The sequence below is a fragment of the Balaenoptera physalus genome (genome assembly GCF_965194825.1).
Source record: "Balaenoptera physalus genome assembly, chromosome: 19".
NCBI lineage: Eukaryota > Metazoa > Chordata > Mammalia > Artiodactyla > Balaenopteridae > Balaenoptera > Balaenoptera physalus.
The window spans coordinates 49784973-49806034 of NC_138900.1; the positions used below are offsets into that span (position 1 = coordinate 49784973).

At 37.7% G+C, this 21062-nt stretch overlaps 1 protein-coding gene and 1 long non-coding RNA gene across 2 annotated transcripts in view; one reads left to right on the plus strand and one right to left on the minus strand.

Annotated features, from left to right (window-relative positions):
- The window catches only part of NFATC3 (nuclear factor of activated T cells 3), a 124535-nt gene that overhangs the window by 69105 nt on the left and 34368 nt on the right, over nt 1-21062 (plus strand). The window contains 5 exon segments of the mRNA XM_082436038.1: nt 1754-1953; nt 8296-8468; nt 12707-12847; nt 18325-18380; nt 19704-19830. Coding sequence (XP_082292164.1) covers nt 1754-1953; nt 8296-8468; nt 12707-12847; nt 18325-18380; nt 19704-19830 — 697 coding nt within the window.
- The window catches only part of LOC309648059, a 71367-nt gene that overhangs the window by 40488 nt on the left and 9817 nt on the right, over nt 1-21062 (minus strand). The gene's annotated exons all lie outside the window — the stretch shown is intronic.

Sequence of the window (21062 nt, forward strand, 5' to 3'; positions counted from 1 at the left end):
AAGAGTAAAGTTGGAGGACTCCCTTTCCCTGACTTGTAACATACTACAAAGCTACAGCATTTTAAACAGTATGATACTGGCATAAAGACAGACCAGTGAAATAGAATAGAAAGCCCAGAAATAAGCCCTAACATATATGGTCAATTCATTTTTGATAGGGTTCCAAAACCATTCAGTAGGAGAAATGACAGTCTTTTCAACAAATGGTGTTGGGAAAATTAGGTATCCCCATGCAAAATAATGTAGTTGGATCCTTACCTTACATTATATACAAAAATTAACTAAAAATGGATCAAAGACCTAAAACTATAAAATTCTTAGAAGAAAACATGAGGAAAATCTTCTCAACATTGGATTTGGTAATGGTTTCTTAAGTATGACACCTAAAGAACAGGCAACAAAAGAAACAAAATAAATTAGACTCCATCAAAATTTAAAAACTTTTGTGCATCAAAGGACGCAACCAAGAAAGTGAGAAGACAGCCTGCAGAATGGGAGATAATATTTGCAAATCACATAATTGCAAAGGATTAATATTCAGAATATATAAAGAACTTGTACAACTCAGCATCAAAACAAATATAAATGCACACCCATATGTACTCCCAAAGAATGTTGAATTTTTTTGTTTAAGCAGGCACTTAACTTGGTTGGAGTCAGCCTGTAAAACCTGTCTCCCTGTGGTTGGTGGTAGCTCATAATCTCATTTCAGTTATTTTAGCCTTAGGCTGCTTGGATCTATCCTGTTCTTGAATGGTTTACAGGTCAGCCAAAGGATTGGGCAGAGTCTATATATATATAAAATTTGGAGTTCCTCCTCTCTGGCTGTCTCTTTTCTGGGATTTGCCTCTTTCTTTCCAGAGGTTGTGACAGACTCTGTCTGTCCTTGGTTCTTCAAGCCCTTCAGACTGTAGATTTCTTTGGTAGTTTTAGTCACACTGTAAGGCATGGACTGTGGCTTTCCCTCAGGTTAAAAGCCTTAAAAACAGGAAACACACCTTTTGTTATTCTCTTCTTACATGTGTCAGTTTGTTTCCAGTATCTGCTTACTTTGGTGTTCTCTCCATCCTTTCAAGGTGAGTCCAGTGGGTGCTACTCAGCCATCAGACTGGACATAGGAGTCTCCCTAAGTGCTTTAGGCTCTGTTTCTTTTAACTGCCTCCTTTCTTGTGGTCGCTGTTTTTACCTCCAGCACCTCCTGGTCATCACCCTTATTAATCCTGTGTAGCCATCTTAACCTCAGCAGTAGTGAAGGGTACCAAAGAAAGTCAAGTAGCCTAGCTTGTTAAGTCAGTTGAAATTTTAACTTGGAAACATGGAATAGGATTTTTCAGATCCTTTCTACTAAAAGTGTCTCTGATTTTAACAGCCTGTTAGGCGACCTTCCCACATACCCTGATCTTTAGGTCTGGTCTGGATGGTTAATGTTGCCTGGAGCACAGAATCAACATTTCTTTTGTATTCTCCACAGCACTCTACCAAGGCTTTTCAAAATTTAGGTTGATCTAGATTTTAATCCAAAAAAACTCCCTCATCCCTTTGTAATATATTGCAGCATTTTATAACTCTTAAAATATTTCTGCAATTTAGAGGGCTGTTCACTTATTACTTGTTTTTATTATTATCTTTTTTGAAATAACATTTTATGTATCAATAGTATATGATACAAATATAATAGACTTACTGTTGTAAGCTTATTGTAAAATGCATGGATAATGAATTGTATTTTTCTGTGTTTGCTCTTCCAAATTAGCTCCTGGGCTATAGTGAAAAGCCGATAAATCTACAGATGTTTATTGGAACAGCAGATGATCGATATTTACGGCCTCATGCATTTTACCAGGTGCATCGGATCACTGGGAAGACAGTTGCTACTGCAAGCCAAGAGATAATAATTGCCAGCACAAAGGTTCTGGAAATTCCACTTCTTCCTGAAAACAATATGTCAGTCAGGTATCTTGAAACATATCCCAAAAGGGACTGTTCTTTCTTTTCCTAAAATAACTTTCAGAAGAAAAGTATATTTATTTTTATAGTACAAAAATAAGTCATTGACCTAAATTAACTGAATAACATTATGTAAATAATTATAGTATATTTGGTAAGGTTGGTACCACATTTCCATAAAGAAAATTCAATTCAGCAAAAGTTTATGACCATGTAGTACCAGCCAAGCATCATGCTAGGTGATAGAGACAAAAGTATATGGACTTTTTTTCAAGTAGCTCACAGTCTAATAGAGTAGACAGTAAGTAAACAATTGCAGTAAAATTATGATTGTTAAGTTTCCTTGAGGAAAACTTCAACTCTACTTCCAGGTGTCCCATTTCACCCATTTCCAAATAAAATGAGGTGGCCAACTTCTGAATGAGAATGCAGTAGAGTTTTGTTCAGGTGGATTAGTTAGGAATATATATAGTACCTGTAACAGAAACCTGAAATGCAGTGGCTTAAACAGCTAGAGGCTTAATTTTTCATTCCATGAAAGAAATATACACATAGGCATCTTAGGGCTAGCACAGTGGTTCCATAAGTCATTGGGGCCCCAAGCTCCTTCTGTTTATTCTTCTCTGCTATTATTAGCATGTGGTTTCCATCCTCAAGATTGCCTCATGATCCACAATAGCTACTGGAGCTCTAGCCATCATAACTGTAATCCTGGAAGGAATAGGAAGAACGGGTAAGAGGAAGGGTAAGAGAGAACTTCCATCTGAGTCAGGCCTCTTTCAAGAGCTTTTCCCAGAAACTTATCCAACACCTTTACTACATCTCATTGATCATCCTTGTATATAAGGAAGACCTGGGTATGTTTTTTTTACCTGAGTGCATTGCCACCGCTAACAAGATGGGGGTCTGTTACTAAGAAAAACAGAAAAAAAGAATATTTAGTAGGCAACTATTATTCTGCCACAACCAGGTATGTGAAACTTACAGTGAAGTTTGTTAGAGAAATTGGTTCAAACTATAATATAGGTCTTTCTTAAGATGGCAATGATATCTGTCCCAGGTTATTGCAAGAATAGTCCTATTAAAATCAGATTTCAGTCTCGAGTTCTTCTCTTTTAAATTTATATTTAAATGACTTTTTAGGTAAACTGAATATACCCCTGAGGACATAGTAACTTATGACATAATTGTACTATTATAAAATAAGAATTGCCTCTTATCTACTTATCACCAGAAAAGACAAGTTAATATTGATTTAAATAAAACCTTATCTTTGCCTGCTTTGTTCAAAGGAACAGTACTCGAGAACTCAACTCCACTAAGTCATTACACGGGCTACGATAGAGTTTTTTCATGGCAGAGGTAGACAGCTAGCTGATAATCTCTACTCTTAAATTTCTGTGTTCTGTAATAATTAAAAAAAGAACTTTGGATTCTTAGCCAATCCTTTATTCAGGTACTTGAGCAAAACACTTAAGAAAAACATTGAAAAAAAAAAAAAGAGGGGCTTCACTGGTGGCGCAGTGGTTGAGAATCTGCCTGCCAATGCAGAGGACACGGGTTCGAGCCCTGGTCTGGGAGGATCCCACGTGCCGCGGAGCAACTGGGCCCGTGAGCCACAATTACTGAGCCTGCGCGTCTGGAGCCTGTGCTCCGCAACAAGAGAGGCCGCGATAGTGAGAGGCCCGTGCACCGTGATGAAGAGTGGTCCCCCGCTTGCCACAACTAGAGAAAGCCCTCGCAGAGAAACGAAGACCCAACACAGCCATAAATAAAATAAATAAATAAGCCCGCCTTCCTCCTTAAAAAAAAAAAAAGTTTCCTCATTTATAAAAAAAAAAGAAAGAAAGAAAAACATTGACTCCAGGCATCCTATTTGACCAATCTTCAAATAAGGTGAGGTAGCCAGCCTCTAAATGAGGATGCAAGAAGGCTTCCTCTCTTTTAATCGAGGATCTTACTTTTTTTTTTTTTTTTTTGGCCGCGCCATGTGGCTTGTGGGATCTTAGTTCCCCGACCAGGGATCAAACCTGGGCCCTCGGCAGTGAAAGCACTGAGTCCTAGCCATTGGACCACCAGGGAATTCCCTAGGATCTTACTTTTTCATCTAGCATCAAAAGCAATATGAATATACTATTATTCAGCTGCAGAGGGGAATTTGAAACTCAACTTTGAACTATCTTTTTCTAAGAACTCATAAAATTGATTCTTAGGTGACAGTTTGCAGACCATGTTTCCATTGATTCCTCTGGATAGTTCAAGCAGTAGACTTGAATCAAGTTAAATAGAAATCACCAGAAGCTTATAACTTAATGGACTGTTAAAAAGATTTTATCTCTTAAGTTGGTCATTATTACACACACACACACACACACACACACACACACACACACACACTCTTTTCAGGTTAAAGGAAAAAAGTTGGTATTTGATGACACAGTAGATTTTGCTTTACCAGACAAGGAGAGACCTACAAAAGCTTTATCATCTTTACTTTTTTAAAAAAATATTTATTTATTTATTTGGCTGAGCAGGGTCTTAGTTGTGGCATGCGGGATCTTCATTGTGGTATGTGCGGCATGCAAACTCTTCGTTGAGGCAGTGGGACTCTTGGTTGTGGCATGTGGGATCTAGTTCCCTGACCAGGGATCAAACCTGGGCCCCCTGCATTGGGAGTGTGGAGTCTTAGCCACTGGACCACGAGGGAAGTCCCTATCATCTTTACTTTTTGCCTCAGCTTCCCAAAAGTTCATGATCAAGCTCAATTATAGTAATTATAGTAATTCATATAACCCTAGATTTGGGATATATTTATCTTCTGTTTCTTCTATTCAAAAATATTTTCTATTTCTGTCTTCTTGACCTTATTTGTATTTATGTTATAAAATGCCTCATATCCTTTTTAAAAATAATGTATAAATCAATAAATTAAAGAAAACAGAGTACATGAGTTTCTAAGACATTCTCTCAAGAACTTGGGAAAGCCTTACCTACAGAATAGCATGAACAAATCAGAGCAGTAGGATCTGAATGTACCTTCCTCCTCCTTTTCACATGGAACAGAGGTGGTAGTCAAGATTCATGTTCCCTTCTCCAACCAGAGCTGGCATATACTGCCTGCCTGGATCAGACCAGAAAGAACAAAGCTGTAGAAATACCATTATTACTAGTAGCAAGCAGCTTAGCCCCCTTACCCCACCCTGCTCTGCCATACACACACCTGAAGCTTCTCTGGCTATCTGTCCACTCTGAACTGTTAGATTGGGGAACAGGAATTCTACAGGAACCAAGGTTTGTGACAACAACATTGTGTGTGTCCAAGAAAGGGTTGAGTAAGGAGCAACTAGGAAGTTACCCAAATCTAAGAAACCATTTCTAAGTACCTTAGATAACAGGGCAGCTAATGCTGAATGAGCCTGTTTTATCCAGGAACTAATTACTAGGATAAACTGCAGTGACTGAATGTAATATAGTTTCAGGTAGTGGTAGATTAAAAAATTGCGAATGATAAGACTGTTGTTCAAAATAATTTATGCACAAGTGAGTTGTAGGTATGTATTAAAAGGCTCTAGTGGGGACTTCCCTGGTGGTTCATGCTAGAAGTGTATGACTCCACGCTTCCACTGCAAGGGGCACGGGTTCGATCCCCGGTCGGGGAACTAGGATCCTGCATGCCACGTGGCATGGCCAAAAAAAAAGAAAAAGGCTCTGTTGTTTAAGGTGGGGAAAGATTGGTAGATAGTCCCCTGGTTTTGCCTGCTATCACACAGGCTTGGTCATTTCAAACCTAATCTATCTTGGATGTGTAAGACCCTTTATTTAAGACCAGTATACCAACCCATAAACCATAGAGACACTCTACAAGATGCTTTAAATATAGCATGCTAGTGCATTGCCTTACTGTACTCATAACTCCTCCCTGTTTTTAAAACTCGATGAATATGGATGTGGCAGTGTTGCACTCTGATCTAAAATATAATTGTGTTTTAAACAGAATTTAATAGTTATTTTCATTCCTATAAATGTAGTTTTATTGGTGGTTTGGTAGCTTTTCTTTTCGTTTTTTTTTTGCATTTCTTAGCCAGAGTTTTAAGATTGTCATTTCTGATACTCTTATTCCAAATCTTCTGCTAGAAACTTAACTCTCTGCTAAAATACCTTCCCTTAAAACTCAGTAAAATGCAGACTTCTCTGGTGGCACAGTGGTTAAGAATCCGCCTGCCATGTACGGGACACGTGTTCGATCCCTGATCCAGGAAGATCCTGCATGCCGTGGAGCAGCGAAGCCCGTGTGCCACTACCACTGAGCCTGTGCTCTAGAGGCCGCGAGCCACAACTACTCAGCCCGCATGGCACAACTACTGAAGCCCACGCGCCTAGAGCCCGTGCTCCGCAACAAGAGAAGCCACCGCAATGAGAAGCCCGTGTACCGCAACAAAGTAGCCCCAGCTTACCACAACTAGAGAAAGCCTGCGTGCAGCAGCGAAGACCCAAAGCAGCCAAACATAAAATAAATAAAATAAATAAATGTATTAAAAAAAACAAAACTCAGTAAAATGGGGACTTCCCTGGTGATCCAGTGGTTAAGACTCTGTGCTTCCAATGCAGGGGGCCTGGGTTCAATCCCTGGTTAGGGAACTAGATCCCACGTGCCGCAACTAAAGATCCCGCATGCTGCAACTAAAGATCCCGCATGCTGCAACTAAAGATCCTTCACGCCGCGATGAAGATCCCACATACAGACGCAGCCAAAAAAACAAACAAACAAAAAAACTCAGTAGCATGGATAATCTCTGGTATTTCCCACTAAATACTCATGTTGGCATATTAACATGAATAATCACTACTTTGATACAATTTGATCAATACTGCTTTGAGCTAAAGTACAGTTTTTCAATACTAGTTAAATATAATTTGTTATCCATAAATGAAAAATGTTTATTTCCAAAAATATTTACTTTTTTAGAAATTTCTTTTCCTTTGTCTTTCCTAAGATGAAAATATTTATATTTTTCAGATTCTTCCTTGAGCTTTACTGGTTCTTATCTTGATAACCTAGCTTTGTAACATATATTATCCTTCAAAGTTACTTCTCTAGCCTCTGGGCAGTGAGCATTAGAGTTGGAACATTAGAGCATTAGAGTTGGTGGATAAAGTAAGAGGATGGATAATAAGGAATGCCATAAGAGAGAGTAAACTTTAACTAGAATGTTTGATTGTTAGTTACCTCTTGCTTTATTCTTCTAATATGTGAATAACAAAGATATGTTATAGGTACTGGTGTTTCCTACCATGATTGTGTTAAGCAGCTATATTTAGTAATAAATTTTGAAGATAATGAAATTTTAGACCTTAAATGCCAAAACTTTAATCTTATATGTGCATTTCTTAGAAATGTAAACCTGGGAGTTCCCTGGTGTTCCAGTGGTTAGGACTCTGCGCTTTCACTGCCGAGGATGCAGGTCCAATCCCTGGTCGGGGAACTAAGATCCTGCAAGCCTCGAAGTGTGCCCCCCCCCCAAAAAAAAAGAAAGAAAGAAATGAAAGCCTGATAGATTGTTTTTATTAATAAATGTATCATACAGAAGTTTAAATATGTTATTAATGACTTATTTGTAGTCCTGTAAGTTAATCTTTTCTGGCCTAGTTATATTTATAGAATTAGAGTCTTTTACTTTATATTTCACTCATCTAGTTCTGTAACGCAAACTGCCCCCCAAATTTAGTGGCTTAAAGTAGTAACTCTTTATTGTTTTTCATGATTATTTTGGTCGGTTGGACTCAGCTGATCCACTCATGTGGTGTTGGTTGGGATCACTCATGCCCCTGAATTCGGCTGGGAGCTCAGCTGGGGTAGCTCAAGCAGAGGATTATATGGGCTTTTCTCTCCAGCATGCTAGTTGGACATTTTCATGGTGGCTCAGGGCTCCAAGAGAACAAAAGTGGAAGTTACGGAGCTTCTTAAGTGCTAGGCTTGTAACTTACACAGCATCACTTGGCCACATTCTGTTTGTCAAGGCAAGTCATAAGGCTCACTCTCAAGGAGGGGGGACATAGTTACTCTACCTCTTAATTGGAGAAGTGACATGTGAATACAGGAATGGGAGGAATTATTGTCAGCCCTCTTTACAGACAATATGCCACACTTAGTATTACACTTTTGTCGTACAAAAACATTTTTAATCCTCAAATTTAAATAGCAGAAAATAGCAATCATATCTTTCTTTTTTGACCTGATTTTAGATAGTCATAGTTCTTCCTGGCAAATTAACAATAACTGTTTCGCTGAGTTGTTTAGAACCACTAATTTCTAGTAAGCAAATAAAATTTGTATATTTTTTTTCCTAGTATTGACTGTGCAGGTATTTTGAAACTCCGCAATTCAGATATAGAACTTCGAAAAGGAGAAACTGATATTGGCAGAAAGAATACTAGAGTACGACTTGTGTTTCGTGTACACATCCCACAGCCCAATGGAAAAGTCCTTTCTCTGCAGACAGCTTCTATACCTGTTGAATGCTGTAAGTGAGCCTGTGATATTTTAAAATTTTGTTTATAATAGGTTATTTTCTGTTTTGTTTATAATGTAATGTTTGGATCAAAAGTAAACTGAGGGGGCTTCCCTGGTGGCACAGTGGTTAAGAATCCGCCTGCCAATGCAGGGGACACGGGTTCGAGCCCTGGTCCCACATGCTGTGGAGCAACTAAGCCCGCGTGCCACTACTACTGAGCCTGCACTCTAGAGCCCGCGAGCCACAGCTACTGAGCCCGTGCGCCTAGAGCCTGTGCTCTGCAACGAGAAGTCACCGCAATGAGAAGCCTGCGCACCCCAACGAAGAGTAGCCCCCGCTCACCACAACTAGAGAAGGCCCGCACGCAGCAACAAAGACCCAACGCAGCCAAAACTAAATGATAATAAATAAAATAAATATTAAAAAAAAATGTTTCCAAAAAAAAAAGTAAACTGAGGGCTTCCCTGGTGGCGCAGTGGTTAAGAATCCGCCTGCCAATGCAAGGGACACAGGTTCGAGCCCTGGTCTGGGAAGATCCCACATGCCGCAGAGCAACTAAGCCCGTGCGCCACAACTACTGAAGCCGCACATCTAGAGCCCATGCTCCGCAACAAGAGAAGCCACCGCAGTGAGAAGCCCGTGCACTGCAACCAAGAGTAGCCCCTGCTCGCTGCAACTAGAGAAAGCCTGTATGCAGCAACAAAGATACAACGCAGCCAAAAATGAAAATAAATAAATAAATTTAAAAAAAAAGTAAACTGAAGCCCAGGGTCTGGATAGCTGGTGTGATTTTCTTATATGGAAATAAGCTACATGTTTAGGTAGAGGAGTACTGATCTTGCAGTTAGAAAATGGCTTCTCATTATAATTTGACCCTAGGTAGCCTGTGTGGCTATAGACATTCTCTTGACCATAGTTTTCTTACTTGTAAATGAGGAAGGTGGGCTTGATGACACCTGAGGACCAAATTATGAAGCTATGATTCTGACATTAAGTGTCATTGATACTTGGTCATCTTTGTTTCATTAAAATGTCGGAAGATGCCTGTCTCTGCAAGCTGACGCTTCAGCTGAATAGGGACTTACAGGATTTTGGTTTTTGTTTTTTTTACCAAAAATTTATGTACAACACCAGGTTGAGAAAGTGAATGCTTTTTCCCTGGTTTTTTAGAGCCAAGAAATGAGAAAAGGCCTAGAACCTGATATCTACTCAAGCCCTTGAGAACTGTGGACCTCTGGCAGGTTAGCTGATAGGACTGAAATATTGAGATTGCAATTTAGACTTTTAGGACACAGACTTAGAAGTGTTCTAATTCCATGTCTTAATTTTGTGTAGGAGGAAACTGAGGCACAAGTATCTCAAGTGCTCCTCCCAGGTTATTTGCTTGTTGGTGTGACAGAGCTGTGGCTAGAACACAGGTTTTCTTAGTACTCTTTTGATTATGTTATATCATTTTATTTCTATTAACCACATGCATTCTTAATTTGGGATCATACCTACTGTATTACTTTTCTATGCCTCCTTTTGCCGTTCACTGGGGTAATACTTTATCATTTTCCAGTCGACTGTGGGAATCACTGAGCAAATCCATGGTAATAGAATCACTGTAGAAGTAATTTTTGTATTAATTTTAAATAGATAATACAGGTACATGGTACAAAATTCAAAAAGAGTAAAAGAGTATAGAGTGAAAAGTAAATTTTCAAGTCAGCTAGTTCCCTTTCTTAGAAACAGCTATCATTGCCACAATCTTTGATACCCTGCCAGACAAATGCCCATTTAAGCATATATTTCTCTAATTTTTAGCAACATAATTTAAATAATTTAAGTTCATAGAGTAGTTTGAGTTTTTGAGATGAATTTACTCTAAAATTATTCTGTTTTCTCTTTTAGTTTATTAAATTAGTGTGTGATTATTGTTGAGAGTAAAGAAAATGCAAAATGGTACAAAGAGTAGCATTAAAATCTTTTTTGTAAAAAAAAAAAATCTTTTTTGTAATATCACTTCTCTGAGATAGTCACTATTAACCTTTTTTTGGATTTTTTTCCTTTTTTTTTTTGGTCTACATGTGTGCGTGCATGTGCACGCACACACAATATTTGGTAGTTTCACTTATAGTGGGCGTTTTCTCATATAGTTAAATATTCTTCAAAAATGATTTGAGCACATGCATAATATTTTATTATGGCTGTGCCACTTGGTGAACACATTTTTGCTGTTACTTTGAATGTACTTGTGATAGCTAGTTTCCACTATAAATATCTAAAACTTGAATTAGTCTTACTCCCTAGGCTAGTCAGTGCTTGTTTTTACGCCCCTTCTTTGTGAGCCATTTAGAGCATAAGTAAGGACATAAGTGTTTTCTGAGATCTAGATTTGTGCTTGGTACTTTCTAAGTTGTAGTTCATCCTAAATCCCAGACCCATCCTCTATGAAACATTCTCTTTGAATGGGGCTGGGATCCTAATTCATATACCTTTTGTGTCTTGGTATTAAATAGTTGGAAGAGAGGGAATTCCCTGGTGGTCCAGTGGTAAAGAATCCTCCTTGCAATGCAGGGGGCGGGGGTTCAATCCCTGGTCAGGGAACTAAGATTCCACATGCCGCGGGGCAACTAAACCCGCGTGACACAACTACTGAGCCTGCACACCTCAACTAGAGCCCGCGTGCCACAAACTACAGAGCCCACGCACCCTGGAGCCCACGCTCCACAACTAGAGAAGAGAAAACCCACACACCACAACTAGAGAGAAGCCCGCGCACGGCAACGAAAGATCCTGCATGCCACAACTAAGACCCAACACAGCTAAAAGTAAATAAAATAAATAAATCTTCAAAAAACTAAATAGTTGGAAGAGACATAGTGAACTGGGACTGCATGCTTCATAAAGGCAGTCAAGTTGTTTAAATTTCTTTAAAATGTTGTTCTGGCCAAACAAAACACAGCTGACCCTCAAAGCCACCAATTTTCCACCCAAGTAGTAGGACTAAAAGTAGACCTGTTTCCAAAATGTGAAGAAGAAAGTATAATCCACCCTTTTTGTTTGTTTTAATCCAGAGAGAAACCTAGTTATTGAGGCATTTGGCAGGAATAAACCCTTAGAGAAGCTAAACAGTCAAAAGAAGTATAATGTCTAGCTTGAAACTCAAGCATTTTTTAAAAAGGAAAGAAAAGCCAGAAGTAGGATCTCCAGAAAATACAGCAACTTGAAATCAGTAGATATTAGAAAAAGGCGGCAACAAGGAAAAGTTAATAGTTTATATAATGACTTGTAGGCTTTAAGGAAAATTATGTTCACATACCCTGGGAAGGAAGAGTATAGTGCACTAAGAAATATTTATGTTCATTTTTAAAAATTCTGTATTGAAATGTGTACTTCATGTATACTTCAGTTATTTAGAAGATGTCCAAAATGTAATCCTGATGCCTCACTGATGATCTAGTTATTTTCTTAATGAAAGGGCTACTTGGTGTTTGTCCTTTAGAAACTTGTCTTCTTTTAATTGTATGCAATATAATTATGCATCTTCGGATTTAATTTGCTTTTTTTTTTTTTTTTTTAAATTTTTATTTATTATTTATTTATTATGTTTATTTTTGGCTGTGTTGGGTCTTCGTTTCTGTGTGAGGGCTTTCTCCAGTTGCGGCGAGTGGGGGCCACTCTTCATCGCGGTGCGCGGGCCTCTCACTATCGCGGCCTCTCTTGTTGCGGAGCAGAGGCTCCAGACGCTCAGGCTCAGTAGTTGTGGCTCACGGGCCCAGTTGCTCCGCGGCATGTGGGATCTTCCCAGACCAGGGCTCGAACCCGTGTCCCCTGCATTGGCAGGCAGATTCTCAACCACTGCGCCACCAGGGAAGCCCCTAATTTGCTTTTTGTAATTATATTAAATTTATCAATTTTAACAGACAAGTTGTGGGGAAGAAATGTATTAAAGACAAGCTAAAAAGAGAAAAGTGGATGAGGTGAATGTGTTGGAGTCAATATAAGTTGTAGGCATTAATTAATTTCTCTTTATTAGTTTCTCTATAGTTGTAGTCTAAGAAAATTATTTAAAATCACATGACTCTAATAAATCTATTTTGTTTTCTAAATAGCATAGCTATTTTAGTGGATATTGTTACCATTGCCTTGCATTTTAAAAACCCAGAGTTGCTTCTTTTATAGCTAGACTTTGTCATTTACATATGAAAGAGTGTAAACTAATATTTTGTTTCTTCTCAACTCTTAAAAAAACAAAAAAACAGCCCAGCGGTCTGCTCAAGAACTTCCTCATATTGAGAAGTACAGTATCAACAGTTGTTCTGTAAATGGAGGTCATGAAATGATTGTTACTGGATCTAATTTTCTTCCAGAATCCAAAATCATCTTTCTTGAAAAAGGACAAGGTAAATAATATAAGATCTGAGTTGACTCAGACATAGAAAACAAACTTATGGTTACCAAACGGGATAGGAGCGGGGGAGGGATAAATTAGGAGTTTGGGATAAGCAGATACAAGCTACTATATATACTATATAAACAACAAGGTCCTAATGTAGAGCACAGGGAACTATATTCAGTATCTTGTAATAAACTATAATGGAAAAGAATCCAAAAAAGAATAAATAAATATATATATATATATATACACACACACACACAACTGAATCACTTTGCTGTACACCAGAAGCTAACATAACATTGTAAATCAACTATACTTCAATAAATAAATAAATGGATAGATAGATAAATAAGATTTGAGTTGATTGACCTCAGACTAAGGGGCAAAAGGTTAAAGTGAATTATTCAGATGTTTCACTGACATTAATCACAAAATAGTTTTCTTAAAGCTATAGGCATCATTTACACAGATTTTACTGTAAACCAAACATTTATTAAATTTTCATGTGAATATTAAGTTCTCATTAAGGATGTCTCAAAAGTAAAAGAATCCCCCAATATTTCTTCAAGAGAATTGAAAATACAAGTCACACAGAAATTTGGACACAAATGCTTTTAGCAGCATTAATCATAATAGCCAAAAAATGTAAACAACTCAAATACTTATCAACTGATAAATGGATAATCAAAATGTGATATATTCATACAATGGGATATTAATTAGCCATAAAAAAGAATAAAGTACTGATTAATGCTACAACATGGATGACCCTTAAAAACATTTTGCTAGGGACTTACCTGGTGGTCCAGTGGTTAAGACTCCACACTTCCAATACAGGGGGCCCAGGTTCGATCCCTGGTCAGGGAACTGGATCCTGCATGCTGCAACTAAGAGCCCGCATGCCACAACTAAAAGATCCTGCATGCCTCAACTGAAGATCCCACGTTGAGGCACGCTGCAACAGAGATCCCATGTGCTGCAACTAAGACCTGGCGCAGCCAAATAAATAAATATATTTTTTAACTTATTAAAATTAATTAAAAAAATAAAAACAAGAAAAATCTCAAACAACCTAACTTTACACCTCAAGGAACTAGAAAAAGTACAAATGAAGCCCAAAGTTAGTAGAAGGAAGGAAATAACAAAAATTACAGCAGAAATAAGTGAAATAGAGACTAAAAAGACAATAGAAAATATAAGTGAAACTGGGAGCTGGTTCTTTGAAAAGAGAAACGAAGTTGACAAACTTTTAGCTAGACTCACCAAGAAAAAAAAGAGAGGACTCATGTAAAATCAGAAATGAAAGAGGAAATATTACAGCTGATACCACAGAAATACAAAGGGTCATAAGAGACCACTGTGAACAATCATATGCCAAAAAATTGGACAGCCTAGAAAAAAATGGATAAATTCCTAAAAATATACAACCTACCAAAGACTGAATCATGATGAAATAGAATATCTGAGCAGACCAAATACTAGTAGGGTGATTGAATCAGTAATCAAAACCTCCCAACAAACAAAAGTCCAGGATCAGACAGCTTCACTGATGAATTCTACTAAACATTCAAGGAAGAACTAATACCAAGCCTTCTAAATTTTTCCAAAAAACAGGAAAGGAGGGAACTATCCAAACTCATTTTCTGAGGCCAGCATTACCTTGATATCAAAACCATTACAGGCCAATATCCCTGATGAACATAGATGCAAAAATCTTCAACAAAATATTAGCAAACCAAATTCAACAGTACTTTAACAGGATCATATACCATTATCAAGTGGGGTTTATTCCAGAGATAGACGGATGGTTTAACATTCACAAATCAGTCAACGTTATACACCACATTATCGTGATTAAAAAAAGCATTTGACAAAATTCAGCATCCATTTATGATAAAAAACTGTTGGGCTTCCTTGGTGGCGCAGTGGTTGAGAATCTGCCTGCCAATGCAGGGGAAACGGGTTCAATCCCTGGTCTGGGAAGATCCCACATGCCACGGAGCAACTAAGCCTGCATGCTGCAACTACTGAAGCCCACGCACCTAGAGCCCATGCTCCGCAACGAGAGAAGCCACCACAGTGAGAAGCCTGTGCACCGCAACGAAGAGTAGCCCCTGCTCGCCTCAACTAGAGAAAGCCCACGTGCAGCAGCGAAGACCCAACACAGCCAAAAATAAATAAATAAATAAATTTATTAAAAAAAAAAAACTTAAAAAAACTGTCAACAAAGAGGGTGTAGAAGGAATGTACCTTAACATAATAGAGGCCATATGTGACCAGCCCATAACTAATATCTTAATGGTGAAAAGCTGAAAGCTTTTCCTCTTAAGATCAGGAAGACAAGGATGCCCACTCTTGCCACTTTTATTCAACATAGTATAGGAAGTTCTAGCCAGAAAAGTTAGGCAAGAAAAAGAAATAAAAGGTATTCCAATTGGAAAGGAAGAAGTAAAACTGTCACTATTTGCAGATGATGTGGTATTATATATAGGAAGCCATAAAGCTCTATCAAAAAAACTGTTAAGACTAATAAATTCAGTTAAGTTGCAGGATATAAAACAAATATACAATAAATATAAAACAAATATACAAAAATATGTTGTATTTCTATATAATAATGTACTATCAGGAAGAGAAATTAAGAAAATATCATTTACAATTGCATCAAAAAGAATAAAATACCTAGGAATAAATTTAACCAAGAAGGTGAAAGACCTATGTATCAGAAACTACAAGATGTTAATGAAAGAAATTGAAGAAGACACAAATAAATGGAAAGATATTCTGTGCTCATGGATTGGAAGAATTAATATTGTGAAAATGTCCATATTACCCAAAGCAATCTACAGATTCAGTGCAATCCCTATCGAAGTTCCAATGGCATTTTTCACAGAAATAGAACAATCCTAAAATTTCTATGGAACTGTTAAAGACCCCAAATAGCCAGAGTAATCTGGAGAAAGAAGAGCAAAGCTGGAGACATCACACTCCCTGATTTCAAACTATATTACAAAGCTATCGTAATTAAATTAGTATGGTATTGGCATCAGAACAGACATATAGATCAATGGAACAGAATAGAGAGCCCAGAAATAAACCTACACGTATATGGTCAAATCATATAAAACAAAGGAGCCAAGAATACACGATGGGGAAAGAACAAGTTTCTTCAATAAGTGGTATTGGGAAAATTAGCCACATGCAAAAGAATGAAAGTGGGCCACTCTCTTAAACCCTACACAAAAATTAACTCAAAATGGATTGAAGGCTTGAATGTAAAACCTGAAACCGTAAAACTAGAAAAATACGTAGGTGGTAAGCCATGGCATAGGTCTTGACAATGATTTTTTGAGTCTGACACCAAAAGCAAAAGCATCAAAAGCAAAAATAAACAAGAGGGACTACATCAAACTAAAAAGCATCTGCACAACAAAGGAAACCATCAACAAAATGAAAAGGCAACCTACTGAATGAGAGAAAATATTTACAAATCATATATCTGATAAGGGGCTACTATCCAAAGCATATAAAGAGCTCATATAGCTCAATAGCAAAAAATCAAACAATCCCAATTAAGAAATGGGCAGAAGATCCCAATAGACATTTTTTTCCAAAGAAGATCACAGATGGCCAACAGATATGAAAAGAAGCTCTACATTGTTAATCATCAGTGAAATGCAAGTCAAAACCATAGAGAGATACCACCTCCCACCTCTTAGAATGGCTATTATTAAATAGACTAGAAAAAAACAAGTGTCGTCAAGGATGTGGAGAAAAGGGAGTCATTGCATACTATTTGTGGGAATGTAAACTGGTGCAATCACTACAAAAAATATTTTGGAGGGTCCTCAAAAAATTAAAAGTAGAACTACCATATGATCTAGTGGTACACTTCTGGGTATTTATCTGAAAAAAACAGAAACACTTAACTTGAAAAAACATATACACCCCTGTGTTCATTGCAGCAGTATTTACAGTGCCAAGACTAGGTTAAGGACCCTGACCTCTGTGCTCTTAGGACATCCAGAATACTCTTTTATTAGTTATTGTAACCACCACATTTCATTATAATGAACTGTTTATATTTGCCTTTCATCCACAAACTGAAGGCAGGGTATCCTATCTCCATTATCTCAGCAACCCAAAGTGCTTAGCATGTTGGGACCCAGCAGATGATTGCTGAACTGAGCTGTAGTTCTGAGTAGGCATAGCATTTGTCTGTAGTATTTCTTGTGCACAAGGGTAGCTCTTAGCTATATTGGACTGGAAAGTGATAGTCACAATCTAGACGGCATTTCATTGAGTCTTCTGATATTTTCACAGACCAGATGAAGTCATGCTAACTGTGAAGATACTTGCATGGGTTAGTCACTGGGTAAATGCCCATGACATAAAAAGAATGCTGGAGTGAGAGCTCTAGTAGCAGGTGGGGCTTTCCCCAGGTAAATAATTCACTTGGGATGAAGAGACAGAAAATGTGCTGGCCAGATCTTTAGGTGACACAAATCTGGAAAGCCTAGGAAATAGTTCATAAGACCATCAGTATCTAAGAAGATCTTGACAAGCCAAGCAATCTTAGAAAATGAAGTCTAGTAGGGGGAAATTAACATAACAAGGGTTGGGGGTTAAAAAAAAAAGCCAGCTGCATAAGTACACAGTGTGGGAGCTTGAGCTTGGCAGTAGGAAATGTGGCAGACAGAGGGACACTGCTGGCCACACAGTAAGTGTATGAGTCAGCATGGTGTAGCTGCCCCAGAAAACTTATTAACAGAGGCACAGCATCTCCACATAATTTGGCAAGAGCCTCAGTCACACTCTATCATTCTGGATCATTTCTCACCTGGTCTACTCAGTCCTGAGCCTGGTGCATTTGGAGGGAGATGGTCACACTGGAGGAGAATTCAAAGAAGAGTGACCAGGAAGGCTAAAATATTGTTTAAGGGATAAATGCAGAACTGGGGGTGCTAGCCAGCAGAAAAAGAGACACAGGCAAATAGAGCTTCTTTTAAACATCTGAAGTATTGTCTCACAGAGATGCTCAAGATTTTTGGGTGGTGGCTACAAGGAATAGTGCTTAGACCAGAGGTTGGATACTAGAAGGAGACAGGTGTCGTCTATCATGAAGATAGATGCAATTTTCTAGCAACAGTTACTATCCAAAGATGAAATGGGTTACTTGGATAGGGATTGAGTTTCCCATTACTTAAGGCATACAAGCAGAAGTTGACCACCACTTGGTAGAGGTGTTTTCAGAAGATTTTCAAACATCACTTAGTAGAATAAACTCTCTGGGCCCTGCAAACTTGGGCAGCCCAAGATCTTTCTCCGCATTTTTTCCCCGTGGGTACACATTTTATTTCATAATGGAAGTCAGCGAGATAAAGGTTCCTTTTGCCAATAAATTTGTGATACTAAATACATTAGATTTTGTATGCTTTTTGACTTGAATTCCTTTTAACTCTAAATTGTTTCCGTCAATAGATGGACGACCTCAGTGGGAAGTAGAAGGGAAAATAATCAAAGAAAAATGTCAAGGGGTAAGAAGTTTACTTCTTTAGAAATATGTAAGAAACTTAATGAGAAAATTGGATAATGCTGCTTTATGGTATAGATGAGGAGTCTTGTCTGTTGAGTAATGGAAAAGTAAATTAGAATTTTTAGAAGTTTGGATGTGAGATAGATACTTTCCTGGTACTAAAATTAAAGTTTAAGAAAGATAAACAGTTGGTGTCTTTCTTCCCCTTTTTTGTGTATAGGAAAGGAGAAATTAGAAATGAAAGATTATTAGAAGGTTCTTACTGAAGTTATTGATTTATTTCTCTGAATTCAGTGAAGAGATCAAACAAATTCAGTGAAGAACTTACACAGTGGGCAAAAAATAGGAGGAGGACAAGCCCTCAGGGGTTTGTGTATTTAATACACTATTTCCAACTCCTTCACATTAAGCCTTCCAGGAATCAGCACTGAAAGTTGTGGTCCCTTCATCCTGGTTGGAATGGAGACAGAATTTTTTCTGGGATAGACAGTACCACTTCCTACAGTGCTCTCCAAAGACCTAGAGAAGTTAGATTAAGGATTGCAGTTGAGGACTTCCCTGGTGTCCAATGGTTAAGACTCTACGCTGCCAATGCAGGGGGAGCGGGTTCAGTCCCTGGTCGGGGAACTGAGATCCCCACACGCTGTGCGGTGCAGCCGAAAGATTAAAAATAAAAAAAAAGGATTGCACTTGATTTGGGGCTAAAAGTTTTCACCCTGCATATGTAAAATTATTCTTAATATAGATGCAGATTTTGTGTATTGCCAGTTTGGAACATTTTGAATATAAAATTTAAGATAAGGGAGTTCCCTGGTGGTCTAGTGGTTAGGATTCGGTGCTTTCCCTGCCGTGGACCAGGCTCAATCCCTGGTCGGGGAACTGAGATATCCTGCAAGCTGCGCAGTGAGGCCCAAAAAAAAAAAAAAAAAAATTTAAGATAAGAAATCTAAACTGTAACACAACTTGGGAGCTATTAAACTTGATTAAAAATTAGAACAGACTTCCACTTAAGGTGTATAGTAATATCTAATATTTATTAGAGCAAAATATCTGGCTATATAGTATGTAAGACTTTTGATTTCTGCTACAACTAGAAACCCAAGTGGGTGAGTGAAAAGCAGTTTCTCCTTTAATGGTTTACTTGAAAGAGCTTTTCTCTGTTAAGACTGAGGTATCCATAGAGTAAATCTCCAGATGACTTATATACCAGTTTACTCGCATAATGAGCCTGAATAGTTAAGACTCATGAGACGTGTTAAGTTTAGCAGGTGCATTTCATTTTTAGTTCTGAGTGTAACACAATCTTGCTTTCCATGCTCCTTAGGCTCACATTGTCCTTGAAGTTCCTCCATATCATAACCCAGCAGTTACAGCTGCAGTGCAGGTGCACTTTTATCTTTGCAATGGCAAGAGGAAAAAAAGCCAGTCTCAACGTTTTACTTACACACCAGGTACGAGGAGTTGTTGTGATGGTTTACTATAGAGCTTTCTTTCATAATGAATAAAAAGTTATTCAATGAATCCTGTATTAGAGTGTTTAAAGGTAGGGTCCTTATAATCAATAAAAATCCCAATTCATGCTTAATCAGTAAAGTTTGTATTGACTTTAAATATTAGATCTGATAGCAATTGTTATTTTGTAGTCACTTATTATAAGGAAATTAAAAGATTGTATCAATAGATTTGAAGTCTGTTTTTCAGGAGTTACCAAAAATCACCAGCACTGTTGGAATAGTAGGTGTTTGTGAATATGTGTGAACTTTCCTTGTGCCCTTAGCACTGCAGAAAGGCAGTGTGCCTGTTTCATAGTGTCTTCATCTCAACCATTCCAAATCAAAATGGAAAATCTCTCATTAAATTTTCATTTGGCAAGCAGCAACTGTAGCATATATTGGCTTTGGGGGAATATGACATTGATGGCAGAATTCCTGATTTTATAGAGACACCATAACAAAGGATGCTTTCACACCTCTTCCTGCAGTAGTTCAAGTGCTGTAATTTTCCAGATCTGGATTGTGACACATGAATATTATATGCAGTAATTCATGCTGATGTTTACATACTTAGAGAACAGACATTTATAGAGGTCTTCTCTGTGTTAGGTACTGCATTTGTCACCAGAACATATAATGATAAAAAAATCATAGTGAACCTTATTCTTCAAAACTTGTTGTAAAAACTTTTAAATGGTTTATAGTAAATGAAAAGAACAAACACATGAATTTGAGAGGGTATTGGTTATTAGTCATTCATTTGTCATCATATTCTTTAAAGCCTGGCTGTATTTCATTTAGAGCCTCTGAAGGCCACTTATATTCCAGAATCTGAAAATTATTATTACTTGATCATGTTAATACATTACTTGGTAATAAAATATTTCAGATAATTTTCAAATAGAATACAAACCTTTGAAAACAAAAGATTTTGATTAGCCATTTCATTTACTCATTAATTCAATAAGTATTTAAGGGTGCACACTAGTTGGGTAAAACCTCTCTTAGCTTCTCTCATGGAGCTTATAATCTAGTGGAACAAATAGAAGCTAATAAACCTCTAAATAAATAAATTACTTACAAATTTGTAATTAGAAACAGAGATAAGGAATGTTAAGGAAAGGGAAACAGTGCTGTGGGTGAAAATAACAGAGGGACCCTTGTCTAGGCTAATTGGTTGTGAAAAGACT